Below are 20,287 nucleotides of genomic sequence, written 5' to 3' on the forward strand. Positions count from 1 at the left end.
GGTTTTGGCTCCAGGCGGGTCCCTTTCGGACCCCACTACCAGGTCTATCAAGTCAGGGTTTTCCTACACTGACCCCTTGTGTTTTTTGCCGTTTTTCTTGAGACTCGGCCAAGCCCCGAGATGGCTGCCAACACTTCCTGGTTCAAGTGGTGGTAGACAATCGCAGCATTGCTGTTGGTGCGTAGATCCGCAGATCCACAGTGGTAGATCCGTGTCCCTAGATATTCAAAGATTTGTTTTCCTTTAATTACTCCAACACTATTGAACAGATTTTCAGCAAAATACAAAAAGCATTCTTTCTGGACCAAGATCTAGCTTTCTGCCAAATTTGGTGTAATTTCGTTCAGTGGTTCAGGTGGTATGGGAAATTGCATAGGGAAAACATGTTCCTTTTTCTTAGCCCCCAGTTGACGAGTCACCCCGAAACTTTCAAAATAGCAGCTGAAGTGACTGGTAAATTAGTTTGAAAATTTCTGGAAGATTCCTCCAACTGGCGCCACAGTTATTAGCAAAACAAGAAATGATTTTCCTATGGAAACTAGCTAACTAAAACTACTTACTAGCGACCGCCAGTAGGCAAGATATATATCTCCTTAAATTGTCACTGAAATGTATACTTAACCTCTTTTTTAATGAGTTCTTTATTGAACGCAAGCAGGGAACAATGCGCACATGGACTATTACAGAAGACGTCTGTCTTCCTTAAGGCTTGGTACACTGCCTCCGCTCGTCTATTATAACGAGTCTTGAAGCTCTCCTGATGCTAGGAGTGATTATCTTTTTCACTTTGGCAAGATAATTTTGCATTTCTTGGATACGAACCCCTTTAAAATATAAGAAAAGGGTGTACAAATGATTACGTTCTCTTTATTTGGACACAGATTTGAGACTTCAGAACGTCTAACGACGAAACACGTGTCAGCTGTATGTATGCTTTATCTACGTGTCAACATATCAAGAACTGATCCACTTATGATCAAGACTGTGTTATACAGTTTCTTCTTTGACTGCAAATTTTGGAAATTCACTTTTTTATTCACAAGATAGTCAGTTGGAACGGTTTGTTGTGCTGTTCTCTGTTGGTCAAATATTCTTTTTAATGAGATTTGGATAGCTTGTGTAATTAAATATTTAAATCTATATATTCTTATAAACAAACCAAAACACATATTAAAAAAAAAAGAATACTTTTCAGTATTAATGTAGATGCTCAGACCCTGCAGCTAAACATCATGAAACCTATGCCTCCGATTCCGTAGCACGGATATTGCACACATCAAAATATCCAAGTGCTATTCAAAGTTACATTTCTTTAATGTGTGTGCAATTAGAACCATATTCACACTTACCTCACACTGTTTCACACTCACTACTCCAGAATTCTTGTAGCCTTTTTTCTTCTGTTTCTTTTTCGGATTTATGCAATCGAATTCAACCTACAAAAAGGAATACATGTCACAGATCATCAATGACAAGCAGATTATCAGTGGGCCAAACAATTTTACAACACAAGTAGAATGTGCACTTTTCGATGTGAATGCTGAGCACGTGCCTTTGGTGTTACAGCAAATTCAAAAATAACAGATGATGGACGGAATGCTGTTAATCAAACATTCACCCCCAGTCACAGATCTGGGTTAAATCCATTGATTTTTGCTCACTGCGCCATTCCAGTTTAGAACCAGCCATATGCAAATCAGTCTTGACCATGTTCCCCATGGGAATAGTCCAGCCCGAAGTGCCAGGTCAGGTCTTTTGCTTTTTCGTCCTAAGCGTGCCGGATATGCCCAGACATGGGTCCCAGGCTCACTGTGCCATTGGAGTCAAGTTAGCCTGGCTGACAAAGGGTGAGGCCTTGAAACTGGTCCCAGGATGCCCGATTCCCGGCAAGAGAGAGCCTGGCTTGGCAGTTTGGACTGCACTGTTCCCATGAGGCACAGGGTCAAGACTGATTTGCATATAGCTGGGGTGGCATGGTGAGCAAAAGAAGGAAGGTTTTAATCCAGATCTCTTGACTGGGGGTGAATGTTTGGTTTGCTCTGCTTTCCGTCCATCATCTTTTGCTTTGGTGTTGCTGCAGCACGGCTGTGCAAGTCCAGAGCCCTGCAGAAACAGTGAAGAGCCAGGGAGGGTGAGGGCACTGCAAACCCCTCTCAGCTGTTGGCATCTTCAAGATAACCCTTTGAGTCATAAGTTCGAGCGGACAGGAATATATAGCTGGTTTATTTGTTCTCTCATTAAAGCTAGTCACAGGGGAAACATGAAGTCATTGCACTATCGCCTAATGAGCCCCTTAAATTGTAAAATATCAAGAAAGAAGAAAAACATTCTGGAAAGTTCGCCCTAAATCCCCAACTGCACGATTCCATGGATTGTTTAGTTCATTAATGCCATTCCCTTCTCGGATGTAGTTGCAGTTTAATTAGTCCAATGGTTAAGCCCTGGATGTTTGCAGGAAAAACACTGCTGAGCTGTTGCGCTTTCAAATCTTAATAAACAATATAAAACATCACTTTTCAAGTAAATATAATCGGCTTAGTTTGTCAGTACAAATTGAAAATATTATCTTCTGGTCTTAAAATAACCTCCGTTTCTAATCTCGCCGCTGAAAAGGACACACTACAAACAGGACGTGCTACATAAACTCTCTGAATACACACAGGAAACGTAAGAATTAGTGATGAAACAGACATCCCATTCCTTTTGTACCGCTTTGGCCGCCATAAGTGTGGCGGGGTATGTTCAGACGTGAGTCCCTTGCTCACTTTGCCACTGGATTCGAGCAAGCCGGGCTTAAGACGGCTGCAATGCCAGAAACCGGTCCTCGGAGGCTTGTTTCCGGTCCAGGGAAGGCATATCTTGGCAGTTCGGGCTGGACTGTTCCCATGAGGCACAGGGTCAGACTGATTTGCATATAGCCATGTCTGAGCTGGGGTGGCAGAGTGGGCTGAAGAACGGTGATGGATCAAACCCAGATCTTTTGACTGGGTGTGAGTGTTTGATTGGTTCGGATGCTCCATCCATCACCACTCCCTTTTGTACCGCTTTGGCTACCATAAGTGTGGCGGGGTATGCTCAGACATGAGTCCCTTGCTCACTTTGCCACTGGATTCAAGCAAGCCGGGCTGAAGACGGCTGCAATGCCAGAAACCGGTCCTCGGAGGCTTGTTTCCGGTCCAGGGAAGGCAAGGCTTGGCAGTTCGGGCTGGACTGTTCCCATGAGGCACAGGGTCAGACTGATTTGCATATAGCCATGTCTGAGCTGGGGTGGCAGAGTGGGCTGAAGAACGGTGATGGATCAAACCCAGTTCTTTTGACTGGGTGTGAGTGTTTGATTGGTTCGGATGCTCCGTCCATCACCACTCCCTTTTGTACCGCTTTGGCCGCCATAAGTGTGACGGGGTATGCTCAGACGTGAGTCCCTTGCTCACTTTGCCACTGGATTCAAGCAAGCCGGGCTGAAGACGGCTGCAATGCCAGAAACCGGTCCTTGGAGGCTTGTTTCCGGTCCAGGGAAGGCATGGCTTGGCAGTTCGGGCAGGACTGCTCCCATGAGGCACAGGGTCAGACTGATTTGCATATAGCCATGTCTGAGCTGGGGTGGCAGAGTGGGCTGAAGAACGGTGATGGATCAAACCCAGATCTTTTGACTGGGTGTGAGTGTTTGATTGGTTCGGATGGTCCGTCCATCACCACTCCCTTTTGTACCACGCAGGGGCACCACACACACGCCCACCCAAATCAAAACACCTCCCAGATTTTACCAAACACTTCCTGGATCTGACTCGAACGTATATGGCGTGGAATGTAGAAACAAATGCTTCGGCTTGCGCTGGGCTCCTCTTTCCTTACTGCCACACTAGGCATGTTCAACCTAGCCTGGTGACGGCTTCTTCCACACTCCGTGCGCGTCCGCTCCCTCATAAGCAGTTCCCACGGACCTCACTTACCCTGTTGTTGCGTCGTCTCCTATGCCAGAACCCCCTACTGTGCGCTGTCTAACCGCAAGATATATTTGGTCGAGGGTAATTGCCCTCGCTGAATGGTACCGAAGAAAACTGGATCTCCCCCGGGCTGGACTGTCAGATCACTCCCTCCACAAACACCAGCAACGCAGCGATGAGACCGGTCTCTTCCTGAAAACTGAAGCTGCAAAGTTCAACGACCCTAGCAGTTTTGGAAATGACAGCCCACGCCAACGCGGAAGCGATGGACCTGCCGCACGCACATTCAACTCAGTGTTACTTTCTGAGACTGCGTGTGAAAATTAGCACAGGGAAGAATTGGCAGCTGCCAGGTCAACTAAGGTTAATTCCTGGGCTATTGTGTCACACTTCCTGGACACATTTTTCTCTTTCTAACCAATTGCAACTTTCTCCGAAGCTGCATGGCTGCCAAGCCTTTAGATTGGTCCTTTTAGCTGTATGTAAACGAAAACTAGCTTTCCGATTGGCTGTCCCATTTTTCACTGTTTGATGTAGTTCAGAAACGAAATCAAGATAGCGGCAAAGGCATTCTGATTTGAAGACCCTTATCCAGAAGACCTAAAGTAAGTTCCAAGCTATGAAAACACACCTGGTTCGTGAGGATGAACACCTCCGTCCATTTCATAGCAACACTGCTTAGGGTGAACAGATGTCCAAAACCAAAAACAGGAACGTGTCAGTCGTTCGAGTACGGCTACATATTGTCAAATTCCACGGATGCAGAAAGACTATACTCAGAGTATAAATAATAGCCTGGTTTGAAAAGAGCGGTCACCGCAATCCTTGACAAATGTGGGTTCTTCATGGATTCCTACTTTTTTTCATTCCATTCTGGGATTTGTAGTCCTGTTTTTACAATGGTAAAAACAAAAGTAGAATAACAAAAATGCAATAGAAAAATTTGAAGGAAAGGCGAGGGGAGACACGCTTTATGTATGCCAAAAGAAAACATCAGACTCAAAACTCTGTTAAATGCTAGAACGTGAAGTAATGTCCTGTTACATAACCACTTGTCTCTGTCACGGGAAGATCAAGACCAGGGACAGGCAGGTGAGCTAGGGCCCCTGGCTGAGGGTCTTCTTATTCAGTTAATCATTTCTTTATGACAAAACTTTGGAGCTCTCCATGTCGGAATAGCTCACTAATGGCAATAGATCTTTGCTTTGCATTCTGGGACATATAGATCTTTGTTTCTCATTATAAATCAAAAGTCTAAGTATGCCTGCATATTGCACTCTGTTTATGTAGCATTTTAGTGCAACTAGCTTTGCTTTTGGTGCACTCTGAAGGTGTATCATGTGGCCATAGGTACAAACATCCGATAAGTGAGATGCCTTCTTTTGAGGGGAGTGACTTTGTGAGAGAGCTGAGCGGTAGACTCTGGTCCAAAAGAGTTTTTTCATTCTTGTGTTGTAGGAAGCTGGCTTTGTATATAATACACCAAAATTAGGTATAATGTGTACAGTGTCCTGGGAGTCTCCAGGGCTGTAGCAAATCTAAATTAGATAAGTACTAACTACTCTATTTAAGGTAGTGTGGACGAACAGTCAGGCTTATCTAGAGGGTGCGTTAAGCATTTATACTATTTACTCAATCAAGGACTAATACACACACTAAGAGACAGAATCCAGACCAATTAGGTAAGTATAAAAAAAAGGTATACTTATGTTTTATTTTTAGAATCAAGCAGGACTTGGCACAGGTAAGTAAAATACACTTCTCTAATGCAAGACTGTTCAAGGAAATGCAGTTGTGGTTAAATTTGAAGTTGTTATAGGTATGTATTACTTTGAAATACAGTATGAATTACACAGTAAGTACCTTCAGATTACTTTTTGATTACTTTGAGTACTGGGGGTGGTATGCATAGATAACACACCGTATGTTCGTGCAGTATTAGGTAAGTACTACTTTTTAGGTCGAGCTTGTAACAGCGCACATGCGCTGTTCTGGCGAAGACTTCATGTAGGGGGTTTCAAAACTAGCCTATGAATCGAACACGCTTGTGCGTGTGCTTTTTGTTTTGGCCCACGCTATTGGCCTTTGCCTGCGTCTTTTTAACAAAGACAGCACGCAATTGTCCAAAGGCAGGCGCATTGCTCCGCCCATGGCCTATTGGTGTCGGTTACCCGCACAGCCGGCATGTGGTTTCAATTATCGTGCCCAGACACGGGCACGAAAATTGAAACCAGATGTCTCGCTGTGGCGCGCGGGCACCACTCGCGTGCTTGTCTATTGCGCCTGAGACAGCTGCTGCCTATGTGAAGAGCTGCCTTTCCTATTGCACTGGAACGCGTATTTTTTAAATTCAACTATATGATTTTCTGTTCGTACTGCAGTGTGCTCAGGGCATTTTGAGATGAGATTCACTTTTGGAGTAGGATTGCTACATCATTTTTGAATCACCATGCTGAGTCAGTGAGCATGATCTGGACAGCAGGTGTGAACAGGCACTGTGGTTATTGGGGTGCCTGTGTGTGACAGGGATGGTGACAGAGAGATCACTAGCTGCCTAGCTCACCATTCCCTTCAGCCGGCACGGGTTCTTTTAGTTACTGAAACTTTGCATTCCAGGACCTGTAGTTTCGCTTTTCACACGAAAGGTGTCTTTTTCTATTTTATTTATATATCATACATGTTACTTTTAAATTGAGATGGAGCATATTTTTTTTCTTTGATTAGGGAATAATGGTGTAAGCCACCAGCTTGGAGGCCTCAAAGAGTCAGCACGCTGCTGGCTCAGAGCCTGAATTAGCTTCCTATGTTTCATTTGTAATATGGGACCTCATAACAAACAAGCATTTGCAAATAGGTTTCGCATTTATGCGAGTTTGAGCTATTGACATTTCAAATAACAATGCCTTTTATTTTTGTTTTCGCTTTTTAAACATAAGTAAAAGGCATTGTCATTTACAAAGCCAATTGCTTAAACTCGCATAAATGTGAGACCTATTGCATAGCAAATGCTTGTTTGACTCTTACCTCCTCCCTCCCTCCTTGACTCACCCCAAACCTCAGCCTACTACTATGATCTCCTAGACAACCCTTTCTAGACTGTTTCCTCCTCTATCCTTCCTTAACTCACCCCAAAATCTCATTTTATCACTATGATCTCCAAAATAACACTTCCTAGACTCTTTCCTCTTCGATCCCTCCTTTGACTTACCCCAAACCTCATTTTACGAATATGAGCTCCAAAATAACACAATCTAGACCCTTCCCTCCCCTATCCCACCTTTATCTTATTCAATCAAACTAACAGACTCACATGTCCACTGCTCAAATTAACAACTACTATTTCCCTATACTAATCTACTACCAATCATTTGGGTTCAGAGTAGCGTTCTATGCATCGAAAAGCACTTAACCACCTCGTCAGGGGTAAGACTCAATGCATTACATTACATTTCTTTTGGATCACCTATTCCTTCCACATTAGTCTATTCTAGACATAGGATGCTTGTTTAAGGGTTGCATGCTAAGAGCTTAGGGTCCAATAGTTTTCAACAACTTCCATTGTTCCTGACATTAACTTCATCTAGTGACTTTGGTTTGCCAAATGCATACTTACCACAGTGTTTTGAGCATGAGTCTCCCACTCCCACCACCTGTAAGCTCACGGTTAGCACGCTGCCTCCACATGTAGCACTGATTACCCACAGTGGCATGGGCTGTAAATTGCTTACATCCTTTCAATGAAGTCCACTCATCCACTATTCTGAGTTGAACACAGCCTCGCCCAACCCTTTCCTGTATGCAAACTAGAGAATAAATGCAGGGCTGAAACATCAATTCTACTAAGGTCATTTCGGTTCTTCAAACTCGGTTTTTCAATTAAAAAAAGAAAAACAAGCTCTCAAACAGTTTAGGAAGGAACTTACCGGCAATGAGCGTTTTGCTTCCTTAAAATTTGTCATCGTCGTCTCAAAAATTCCTATCAGGTCATGCGACCCATCATTGTCATAATCGTAGCATTCCACCTGCAAAAAATTATTATTATTATTAATAAATGTATCTAAGTAACAATTCATTCAAATAAAAAACTCTCCAATGGCTTACAATTGACAAAGTGGAAGGTAAAGTTACTCCTTAAAGGTAACTGTGCGAAACTGTGAAAGAAGGCTCTAACTTAGAAGTCCTCAATTTAAATATACATCCCGGGTACACAGGGCTATAATGTAATACTTTGACAGACAGCAATAGATTTAATGAAAATGGAAAATCGATTGAGCTATGTAAGAAGCCTTACTGAAAGCCACAAAATGTTATGCGGAAACGGAAATTTCTGATTGGACATACCATGTGGCAATGTCATTTGATAGGATGTCTTGTAGAGTGCTGCTACAAGATTACTGATAAAATACTAATGAATGAATGAATGAAATGATACTTGTATAGCACATGCCTAACCTGAGGCCTCCCAGCGCTGCAGACGGATCAAGTGGGCCAGGAGCAAGTGCTAGAAAGGGATGTTAAAATATGAGTTTTCAGGAGTTTTCGAAATGCCAACATGTTGGACTCCAACCGCAGATGTAGGGGGAGGGAGTTCCAGCAGTTTGCAGCATTGAAAGAGAAGGAGCGCCCGCCCCATCTGGCTCTCCGTATTCTGTGCATAACGGCAGAGAAGGTGAGGCTGAAGCGAAGGTTCCTGGCTGGGTGATAAGGTGTGACCAGGGATTGGGAAATGGCTGGGCCGCACGTCCAGAAGGACTTGTGTGCCACACACATGGCTTTAAATAGGATCCTGGCCCTGATGGGGAGCCGGTGAAGGTTGCTTAATGCTGGTTTAGCGGATTGTCTGTGGGGAATCTGAAGAAGCAGACTAGCAGTACAATTTTGGATGATCTGGAGCTTATTAATGGTGAACAGGGGGGCTCCCAGATAAAGAGCATTTCCATAATCCAGGTGAGAGAGGATAAGGGCCTGAACCAGGATTCTTCTCGCCTGAAATGGGAGAAGGTGGAGGATCTAACAGAGCATCCTCAGCAGGCCAAAACAGGAAGCTGAGAGCTTAGTAGCCTGATAGTTGAAGCTAAGGGAGTGGTAAAGCCACATGCCAAGGCTCTTGATCTGGTCCTTAGAGTCTGGAGCGGGGCCGAGACAAGGGGGCCATAGCAATGCAGGGTTGAAGGGGGGAGAGTTGCCTAGAAGCATTAGCTCAGTTTTATCTCCGTTCAGTTTGAGACAGGAGAGTTCCATCCACTTGGCAACCTTCTCTAGGCAGGGACCAAGGGTGCTAGATGACCGCTCGGGATGATTTAGTGCTACCACAAGTTGCGTGTCATCTGCATAGGTGATGATTGTATGCCAAATGGATGGACATATAAATGTTAAAAAGAGTGGGGCTTAAGGAGGAGAACCCTACAACTGAGCGGCAGCCGATTGGAGACGACATCTCCTTCAAACACCTGGAAGAAGCGGTCACTAAGGAAAGACTGGAACCATGCTAGTGCAGTGCCGGATACTCCTAGGCTCTTACGACGGAGGATAAAGGTGTTGTGATCAACAGTGTTAAAAGCGTCACTGAGGTCAAGGAGGATGATTGCGGCAGTACCTCCTTGGTCCAGTATCCTTCTGGCCTCCTCAGTTACCGCGAAGAGGGCAGTCTCGGTCCCCAACTGGGGACAGAAGCCGGTTTGGGAGTGGTGGAGGAGGACATTCGATTTCAAGTACTCAACCAGAACGGAGTTTATGTGCTTTTCTAGTACTTTGCTCAGCCAGGGAAGTAGGGAAATGGGGCGATAGTTGACTAGATTAGCCTGGTCAAGATTGTTTTTTTAGAAGGGCTTTGACCAGAGCACATTTCCAAGCAGGGGGAACTGTGCCAGTAAGGATAGATGAGTTTAGGAGATCAAGTATTGCTGGATGGACGATGTTAGCGACTAATTTAAGGGACTGATGGGAAGGCTGGATCGGAGGAAGAGCCTAAGGTTACTTTAACTATGAGTGAAGCCAGTAAAGCTGAGTCCAGCAGAGGAAATCGGCTTAGCGAGATTAGGGGTTCAACAGGAAGTTCTGAAGTAAGAGGGGCTATATGTTTACATTGGGAGGCTTGGAAAGATATATAGATATTTTGGATTTTATGTTGAAAGAATTCCGCCAGGTTGTTTCCACGCGTGAGTGCCCCTTCTGAGGTTTGTTGTTTTAGAGGCATGTTGGAGAGCGTTTTAGCGATTTGAAAAATTACTTTAGGGCAGTTGGCGGCAGCGTTGATTTTCTCCTCATAGAAGGAGGCTTGGGCAGCATTAATGTCGGATTTATAACGTGTGATTAACTTTCAGTAGTCTGGATTCAAAATAATTCTGTTTCCACCTTGGCTCTAGTCTTCTGCTTTCTTCTTTTGATTGGATGAGCTTAGAGGAGAAGCACAGGGCCGATTTTTGTCTACATTTCTTGAGGGTGGTTTTTTTTGGGAGTACTAAATTGAGGGAGCTGGTAATCCAGTGGTTGAACTTATCATTTGCGAGTGTGGGATTGAGGTCAGTAGCTGGTCCAGAGGCTTCAAAAACTGACCTCCATTGGTCAGTGGGGAGTTTGGGCCAATTTCGTTCCAGAACCATGACATGGTTGGGGGAGGGGAGGTTCCTTGTACTTAGAATGTTCAATTCATAATTGGAACAGAAAATTATATTTAACAAAAAAAGTCAAATAAGAATCATGGATTGAAATCATGGTGCAGCACTATTTTCTTCTAATTTTCTTAAAAAAACAAAAAAATGGTTCACACACGATGATAGGAAAAGGTCAGCACTCATCATTAATCTGCCCCTTTTACAGACAAATCTCAATAGTACATAGAGGGAAGTGGAAAGAATGGGTGACGTCCTTTAACCACGGCTTCAGAAGGAACAGGCAAGGCAGTCTGGACATTAATTCAGTCCAGCCAGGAAAGTGGGCAGGTATGGTCTCACATTCCGACCTGCACAGAGGACTAATGGACGGTAGGATGGAGCTTAGGTAAATAGATTAAGGGACCCAGTTTTTATTTAGCAAGACCGATCCAGAATCTGGGAGAGTGAGAATCTGATAGTAAAAACTATTGGATTGAGGCAGCGAGACAGCAAATAAGAGAGGGCCAGACAGAGGCAGAATAATTGAGTATCTGCAGAAAGTCATCAATATCACGTGAGTTTACACAAATGATTCCATTCGATGGCAAATTATTCCGATGTGGTGATTCTCCTGAGTCACGAAGGAGTCTCTTGTGGGGTACCAAGTCTCACGCTGAAACCCGCGGTGAATTAGCTTTTTGGGGCCAGCCCTTCTGCAACTCTCTTCCGTGAAGGCTGTTCTGTTTAAGACCAGGTAAAGGCCTCACCATTACTACACAATGCATTTCTTAGTCGGACAGCAAGCTTCTGTGGCAATAGCTGAGCTGCTGTAAATCACTCCTGTATCATTGTACAGCCAGTGCCAAGGAACAAAATAGCAAAACACGTTTGTTTAATATAGATGTCCCTGGAGAAGGCAAACCAGCTTAAACCGTTATCTTTAAACCTGCAATATAATCACTGATGCAATGAAGCACGCAATGCTATTTAATATTAACAGAATGACATTGGAACAAAGACATCTGTTCTGGTATATTTTCTACTCGGCTATCTCAGCCATATTTTGGAACCATATTTGAAGAACAGTAATGATTTATAAACCATATTTACAAACCACAATAATGTCACAAAACAAAAATAGTTAATAAATGTATCAACATGTGGTTTTAAAACAAGACATCATAGGACGGTTACAGGATTTTTATGGACCTGATTTGCACATAAGAATATTCAGAGACAAATTCAAAATGCAAAGATGGCCACACTATTATAAAACGGTTTAGCCACTCTGATTTTATCCAATGATTGAAAGCTTTGTTGCTTTTTTTCACGGCTTGCCTGGGCTCATTTCATGGCTGCCGCTACACAAGGCTCTTTTTGATTGTATCGACTGGAGTAGATTATGATTTCATTCGTCCTGGGATTTCGCTGGTAGCTACATACTACTGCTTTTTTTGTTCCCCAAGAACTACTTCTGTTTCAGACGATAGTGGGTGGATGGCATTCGTCAATAACAATGTCATTGCTGTACATGTGGACACTTGACCGCAGTTACAAATCTGCATGGCTGGACACTTTAGATCCTCTAATTACGCCGAACTCCGTCGGATATCTGTGAGGGAACTATTAGAGCGAACCATCATCAGTCGGATTATTGCGCCGACACTGCTTAGGGACATTCATATGCTCCGGACAAAATCTGATCTCACACTGCCTGCATCGTTGGGCTGACCATCACCCTGATATTTCAAGTGGTAGCTGTTTTATACAGAAAATCTCCTGCCCTGATGAAGTTCCTACAAAGGGAATGAAACACGTTGGCTGTTGTCCTGTTGCTTTACTCTAAAGAAGAATAAAATTAATTTGACTAGAACATATTGGCTAATGTGACTTCATCCCTGGTGCTGCCTCCATTTATCTTCAATTATCCAATGATAGGATCAGTTAGAAAGTTGATTCAGAAACATGGACACTGTGGCGATACAGTCTGCTGGCTAACAGCTGATCTGGCGAATTGGGGGAAAAAACTTTTTCTGGTTGATAGTCTCTCAAACTAGAGATTCCTCACCTTTAGAATACTCCCAAGCGTCAGACTCGATCCAGAAGAGTTTTCAGCATAGCCTCTCTGAGCCAGTAGGTGACATTGTGTGGTTCCACGTCAACTCTGCTCCACCCTCGAAGTTTTTCCCCAAGGCAACCTTTGGAGTGAGCGTGAAACACCAGAAACTACAGACTAAACAGTGACATTAAATAAGGACCAGGGAATCAACATAAATACTGATAAAAGCCCGGGACCCGGTATGGTTCGTGAGGAAGGGCGTAAACATGTTGACGTAGTATGAGGGTATTGGGGTAGTAACCCTCTCCTTAATTCACCCGAATAATGAACATATATTTTAATCATACCAGTGGCACCCAAAATAAAGGGAACTGGGGTGACCACTAGGTATTAATAATATGTATACTCCCCATCAGGATTAGAATATCATCCCAAGTGATCCCTGGAAGATGGTTGAGCCTACCCTGGTTGTCAGGGACCAGGGTGCGAAATGATGATGAAGCATGACACCAAAAGTGTGTATCAGGGTCCACAATAAAACTCTTAATGCTTCTTCAGGGGAAATAGGACAAGGTCATTATTTCATAATAATTTGCAGAAAGGTAGGATTCTCATTGAGAGGTGAATTCTAGATAGGGACATAGTATCCTCCAGGCCCCATAACAGAATTTTCTCTCTCCCCTCAGTGTGATTTTTGGTTGTAAGCGTTCTTTATCTTCTTCAGAACTCTGGGCAGGAGAGGTAGCAGCAGGAAGACAAGCAGAAATACCGAGCTCCATTCTATGGGAAATGCAATGCTTCTCTGAGAGACAGACTTTTTGGTAACTCCAATGTGCAACAATGTTGACACTGCACTTTCTCAATAGTGGTGAAGAGATCAGCAAGAGTGTTCCCTACGGCACCCCCGGGTGTAGCTGCCATTCATGATTCACTAGTCGTCACCAGCCGAGTTTTTCCGCCCTGCTATTTAAAGATCCTGCCGTGTGGGGTACAATCAGGAAGATGCCCTGATGATTCAGCCTGTTCCAGATGTGTGGGGTCTCCTGGCAAAGCGCCCAGCACCCCATCCTCCAGATTCAGGAGGCACAGACGGCGCTGATGGCGGGCACGCTGGTGGTAACCTGACTGGAGGTTTCAGTGAATATGTGGTGAATTGGGATCAGCTATACAACTGGATCCTGAGTATGCGATCAGGGGGGGGAGATTGTCCAGGATGAGACGAGTGCTTCATTATGGACATGGGCTTACCCAAAGACTTGGATTGCCACGATAAGTTGCTGCGGGACCGGCTTCAAGAATGATCCATGGCCTCAACCTCAAGTGATAGCGGGCCTTACGTGACTTACTGCAATGTACAGCGGCGTGTATCTTCACTTCACAGTTCCGGATCGCCTTCGGGTTCATCAGGGCACCCTCCCACATGACTTCCAGTAGTGGCCCTAAACAAGACAACAGCAAACTTGTGTAGGCATCTACCACAGGCATTTGTTTGCACCAGTCCCTACAATGCTGAAACCCTGTAGTTGTAGCAATGGATGCGTCTCCTTGCATAGTGGAAATAGATTTGAAAAAATGCTTGTCAACTAAAGTAGGAGCTAAATCTGAATCAGCGTACGAAGCGTGGAGAGAAAGGAACTGATGCCAGGGTACTTTGGTGGAGCCACTATGCGGTTCCAGCTGTCATATCCGGTGTGGAGCAAAGTCTATGCAGAGTCACACAAATCCACCTACTGGTGCACATGGGCAATGCTAAAACATCTTCTGGATCCAGTCTGGTCCCTGGGGAAATTTGAAAGGTGAGGAGTTTGCCATTAGAATATTCATCAGAAAGCACAGTCTTCATTATGAGTGTATAATCCTTTCATAGATGCCACTGTAGATGGAAACAAAAAATTGATGGAGAAGCTGGATACAGTGCCTATCATCTGGGGTTATTTCTTACGAGCTGCTGGAGCAGCATTTCATGGTTTAGATCATCCGCTCCTTGAGAGAAGCTGGTCATCCATGTGCAATTATGCGTGCAAAACATGGATTCACTTTGAAAATGCCCCCTACAAAAGTTGAATATCCATTGAGTAATTAGATAGCTCATTTAACATTCATGTAAAGAGTAGCAAAGTCTATTGAGTCTATCTTCTCCAACATAAACTATGCCCTGCTAGTGAACCTACCCTAATGTATTAAGTTAAGTCATGAGGCAATCTCTTTTAAAATTGATTCCATCAAACCCTAGGTGAGTAATAAGCTGCAATTTCTGTTCATGATATGACCCACAAGCAAAATGTGTATCCAGGACTGAAGCAAAACTACTTTAAGGACTGGCTCCCAAATCTGCAATGACAGTCAAAAAAAATCTAACCAGCCATCTGTTGTACAGACCAAACATTACACAATCTTCACGTATACGTCCCCCTGAAAAAGCAATTTAAAAATGGCTGCAATTGGCCCCCCCAGTAGTAATATGGAGAGCAGGGGAAGCCAAATGCTTAATAAAATGGCTCTGGAATGGACATCTCTGTTCAAAGTTTTGCTCTTGAAATCCAGGAACCTCTCAGCAGATTGGTTTACAATGACCTCAAATAGAAGAAACTTTGATAAGAAAGTAATTTCTAATTGGGTCAGTGTACAGAGAAACAGATTCAACAAAACATTTCAAGCGTTCTGAAGAAGGCCTGAGGCAGTAAATGAGCCCAGGTCAGCCATTCATTCAAGAAGGGAAAAATGAAGTGCCTAAATGTTTAGATATTCTGGTTATCACCCAAAGCCTCTTGATGAACACAATAGAAGCAGGTCTGAGACTGTTCGAATTGTGGTATTTTTATCATAAACCAAAGAAGCGGACAGTTATGTTTATTGATGGTGAGAAGCAGTAAGTAAGCATCCAGTAGCCCTGATAAATGACCTGGGGGTGAAAGAGCAAAGGTTTCATAAGGTGCTGTATATAAGGCAATATGGAGGCATAATTAAAGCAAAATGTTTCTTGGTCCATTATCCATAAAAACATGCCACACACCATAAACATATAAGCACATTCCACTAACGAAAAAGAACTTAGTAGGTTTTTCTTTAATAAAATTGCCTCAACTGATGCTGCCACTAGGTAGTTTACATTTTTAAAATATCAGGCACTTGTTAGATTTGTGCAACCTTTCAGAAATACGGCACAGAAAAGCCCACATGCACATGCGTGGGTGGACAACCAGACTTAATTTGTGCATTGCATATCAAAAGCATCAACTGACATTTTTTAATGTGATGAGATGTCAGGAATATGTAATGCTGTGTTATAAATCCACCAAATGTATTACGTTTATGCCAGATGAAGAGAGACATATGTAGACACTCTTTTAAATAGTCTAATGGTACCCTACCTGAAGCACAAGTTACTTACCTTCGGTAACGATATATCTGTAAGAAACATTAGTTAGTGTTAGATTCCTTACCTTAGAATATCTCCTGGCGTCAGACTGGATCCAGAAAGTTTTTGTCAGCAGTACCCCTGCGCGTCGGTAGGAGTCGTCCTGTGGCTCCAAGTCCGTCGTCGGCATCGTGGTCGACGGAATGAGGTCGCTGGAGTACTTAGACGCCGCCCTCGTGCGCTGACATCAGTTCTGTACATAGATTTCCGCACCAGGAACACAGAGCCATGCAAGAAACCGACACTGGTGCCATGAAACTGGGGGCCCTAACAGGGAAAGTCCGTAACCATAGATATCGGTTCACAGAACGGGGAGGATGGGTGGGGGGATAAGGAATCTAACACTAACTAATGTTTCTTACAGATATATCATTACCAAAGGTAAGTAACTTGTGCATCTGAAAGAAACACGTTAGTGTTAGATCCTTGAATAGATACCCCAGCAATACCAACCTCGGTGGTGGGTCTGCGAACCAAAATCACACCAGAAAGTCCTGGAGAACAGAACGGCCAAAGAGGCGTCTCTCCAGAGTTGGCTGTCAAGGCAGTAATGCTGGCAAGCGTGTGCAGCAAGGCCCACGTAGCTGCCTGAGAAATGTCCTGCAAAGGGACTCCCCGTCCTAAGGCAGTATTCGCCGCCGTGGCCCGAGTGGAATGGGCGCGCAGCCCCACGGGAGGTTCCTTTTTAGCCAAGGAATACCAGATCTTGATGCACAAAACGATTTACAGAGAGATGGTCCACATGTGCACTGCCCGTCCCTTCTTAGCACCCACGTAGCCAACAAAGAGTTGGTCGTCCACCCGGAACTGATGTGTGCAGCTCAGGTAAAAAGAGAGCGCATGTTTTGGGTCCAGACGGTGGAGCCTCTCTTCCTCTTTTGAGGGATGCGGAGGCGGAAAGAAGGAGGGCATGGTAATGGTCTGACCGATTTGAAAGGTAGTAACCACCTTGGGTAGAAAAGGAGGACGAGTCCTCAGAACAACTTTGTCCGGAAGGACAGAGGAAAGGAGGCTTAGAAGAAAGAGCCTGGAGCTCACTCACTCTTCTGGCAGAGGTGATGGCAACCAGGAAAGCAGTCTTTAGAGTCAGAAAAAGTAAAGGACAGTTATGAAGCGGCTCAAAGGGAGCACACATTAGATAGGTTAACACCAGATTCAAGTCCCACTGAGGCATTACAAAGGGAACAGGAGGAAACATGTGAGTAATGCCTTTCAAGAATCTATTTACAACAGGGGACTTGAAAAGAGAAGGCTGATCAGGAAACTTCAGGAAGGCTGAAACGGCTGAAAGATATCCCTTGATAGTGCCCAGAGCAGAGCCCTGCTGGTCCAGGGAAAGAAGAAAGAGGAGAACCTCTGAAAGAGGGGCAGAGAGGGGATCCACAGCCTTTGCTGTGCACCATGCCACTAATTTGTTCCACCTGCAGGCGTATACCGTTTTTGTGGAGGGACGTCTTACTGCCAGAATGACATCACAGACTTCAAGAGGCAAGTCAAATGGCATCAACTGTCGCCGCTCAATCTCCACGCATGTAGGTGGAGGCTGGACAGGTTCGGGTGGAGGACCGTTCCTTGTTGCTGTGACAGAAGGTCCTCCTGAAGAGGTAGTCGAATCGGGGGATCGATTGACATACTGAGTAGCTCGAGATACCAATATCTTCATGCCCAATCTGGAGCCACAAGGATGACTTGGGCCCGGTCGCGCCTGATCTTCTTCAGCACTCTGGGCAGAAGTGGTATAGGTGGAAAGGCGTACAATAGACCGCAACTCCACTCGCGATGAAAAACGTCACCGAGCGAGTGCCGCCTTGGAAATTCCAACGCGCAGAACTGATGACATTGCGCGTTCTCTTCTGTGGCGAATAAATCTAACCAAGGCTCTCCCTACTGCTGAAAGAGACCTTGCGCCACGTTCTAGTTCAGACGCCACTCATACACCGACGGCTGAGTTCATCCGCCCTGGCGTTCAGGGAACCTGCCAGGTGTTGAACCACCAGGGGTGAGGCCCTGATGTTCCAGCCATGTCCAGAGGCGCAGAGCCTCTTGACATAGGGTCCACGACCCCACCCTGCCCTGTTTGTTGCAATAGCACATGGCCGTGGTGTTGTCTGTGAACACCTGCACTACACTTCCCCGGACAGAGGGAAGGAATGCCGTCAGTGCAAGCCGGATCGCCCACAGCTCCAGAAGGTTGATCTGGAGCCGGGACTCCCCGCGGAGACCAGAGGCCTCTGATCTCTGCCTCTCCCATGTGGCCCCCCCCACCCCAGGCGGGACGTATCCATCACCACTGTGTGCTCCGGTTGGGGAAGGGAGAAGGATCTGCCACTGACCCAATCGCGGTCCGTGAGCCACCATTGCAACTGACTCGCAGTGCCCTCCAAGAACAGGATGCGGTCGGACACGTTGCCCTGATGCTGTGCCCACTGGAACTTCAGGTCCCACTGCAAAGCCCACATCCGCCACCTGGCGTGATATACCAGAAGGATGTAGGATGCAGGAGGCCATCAGTCCCAGAAGCCAAAGGGTCAACCGGACCGAAACTCAGGATAAAGGCTGAACGATCGGACTCAGAGCCTGAATATCTCGTACCCGCTGTTCGGGAGGATAAACCCGAAACTGCGCAGAGTCCAGAACCGCTCCGATGAAGAGAAGCTTCTGGGTGGAGCTCAGGTGCGACTTCGGCATGTTGATGGAGAACCCCAGGGAATGCAGGAGGTCGGCCGTAGTCTGGAGGTGGGAGACAACTGTTTGGGGCTAGCCTGCCTTCAAGAACCAGTCGTCGAGATAGGGGAAAACTGGAATCCCTGATATGCCCAGATGAGCTGCGACCAGCGCCATCACTTTTGTGAACATCCGAGGGGCACTGGTGAGGCCGAAGGGGAGCACTGTAAACTGAAAGTGCTCATGGCCTACCGTGAACCACAGGTAACACCGATGGGCCGGCAGGACGAGAATATGATAATAAGCATCCTGCAAGTCCAACGCTACCATCCAGTCTCCGGGGTCTAGGGCAGCCAGAATCTGAGCTAACGTCAGTATCTTAAATTTCTCCTTCCGGAAGAAGACGTTGATGCTCCTGAGGTCCAAGACAGGGCGCAGGCCCAGTTTGCCCTTCTTGGGAACCAGAAAGTAGTGGGAGGAAAAACCCATCCCTACTTCTGGGTCAGGAACGCCCTCGATGTCCCCCTTGGCCAAGAGGGCCATAACTTTCTCCTGCAGAAGTTGCAAGTGATCCCCCGACATGCTGTGGTACTTCAGTGGCATGGCTGGAGGGGTCGTCTTGAAGGGGAGGGAGTAGCCCCTTAGGACGATTTGCAGCACCTGTCCGAAGTGATGGTACGCCAATGGAGCAAGTGATGGCGAACTCTGCCTCCCACTGGCGTGGAATGGGCCTGAAAGCTCGGACTAGGAAGGCTTTGAGGCAGATGCTGCAGGAGCAGATTTGAACTGACCGGCTCTCTGGCCCCCTGCTCCGCCATGGCGGAATGAACATCCGCGTTGAGGTTGGTTCTGCGGCCTGTGGCTGGACAAATGTGAGGGTGCCCCTTCCTTGGCCACGAAAGGAGCGAAAAGCAGAAGTTTGCTGGCGCTGGGCTGACAGGCCCAAGGACTTGGCCAGCTCCAGCGCACTATCTGCCTTGTCGGCAAAGAGGCAATGGCCATCGAAAGGCATGTCCATGAGAGTGCTCTGGACATCCCCTGAAAAGTTGGTGGACCTCAGCTAGGTGTGACGACGAATTGTCTCCGTTGTTGCAAAGGCTCTTCCCAGCGAGTCCGTGGTGTCAAGTCTACATCGAATGGAGTTCTGTGCTGCATCCCGCCTCTCAGCAAGAGCCTGGGCAAGCTGTGTCTTACCATCCTCCGGACACTGTAGCAGCACGTCTGCCACCGTATCCAACAGAGAGTGGGTGTAACGGCCCAAAAGGAATGCGGTATTAATGGACCGCAATCCTAGACTGACAGAGGAAAACAGTTTCTTGCCAAACTGTTCCAGCCTTTTGGATTCTCGGTCCGGGGTGCGGTAGGGAATGCGGTTTGGGACGTGGAGGCCTGGATAACCAGACTCTCAGGGATGGGGTGGGTGGACAGAAAGCAGGGGTTGCCCGGAGCTGGGCAGTGGCGCCAGACCTCGTTCCAATCCACAGGAGGGACTGTGGTGGGCTTGGACCAAGTGCCCATCAGATCGTCAGAGAGGGCCTCATTAAACTACAGCAGAGGCTCCGAAGAGCTTACTGGCGGTTGAAGCACCTTGTGAGGAGGTTAGTCCTCA

The 20,287-nt window shown here is 45.9% G+C and overlaps 1 protein-coding gene across 1 annotated transcript in view; it reads right to left on the reverse strand.

The window, feature by feature from the left end:
- CPNE3 (copine 3) overlaps nucleotides 1-20,287 on the reverse strand; it is a 493,182-nt gene that overhangs the window by 137,434 nt on the left and 335,461 nt on the right. Inside the window, exons 8-9 of the mRNA XM_078687070.1 lie at nucleotides 7,868-7,966; nucleotides 1,350-1,436 (exon numbers count right to left, since the gene is read on the reverse strand). Coding sequence (XP_078543196.1) covers nucleotides 1,350-1,436; nucleotides 7,868-7,966 — 186 coding nt within the window. The remainder of the gene's footprint in view (nucleotides 1-1,349; nucleotides 1,437-7,867; nucleotides 7,967-20,287) is intronic.

The sequence above is a fragment of the Lissotriton helveticus genome, chromosome 4_1 (assembly GCF_964261635.1).
Source record: "Lissotriton helveticus chromosome 4_1, aLisHel1.1, whole genome shotgun sequence".
In the NCBI taxonomy this organism is placed as follows: Eukaryota; Metazoa; Chordata; class Amphibia; order Caudata; family Salamandridae; genus Lissotriton; species Lissotriton helveticus.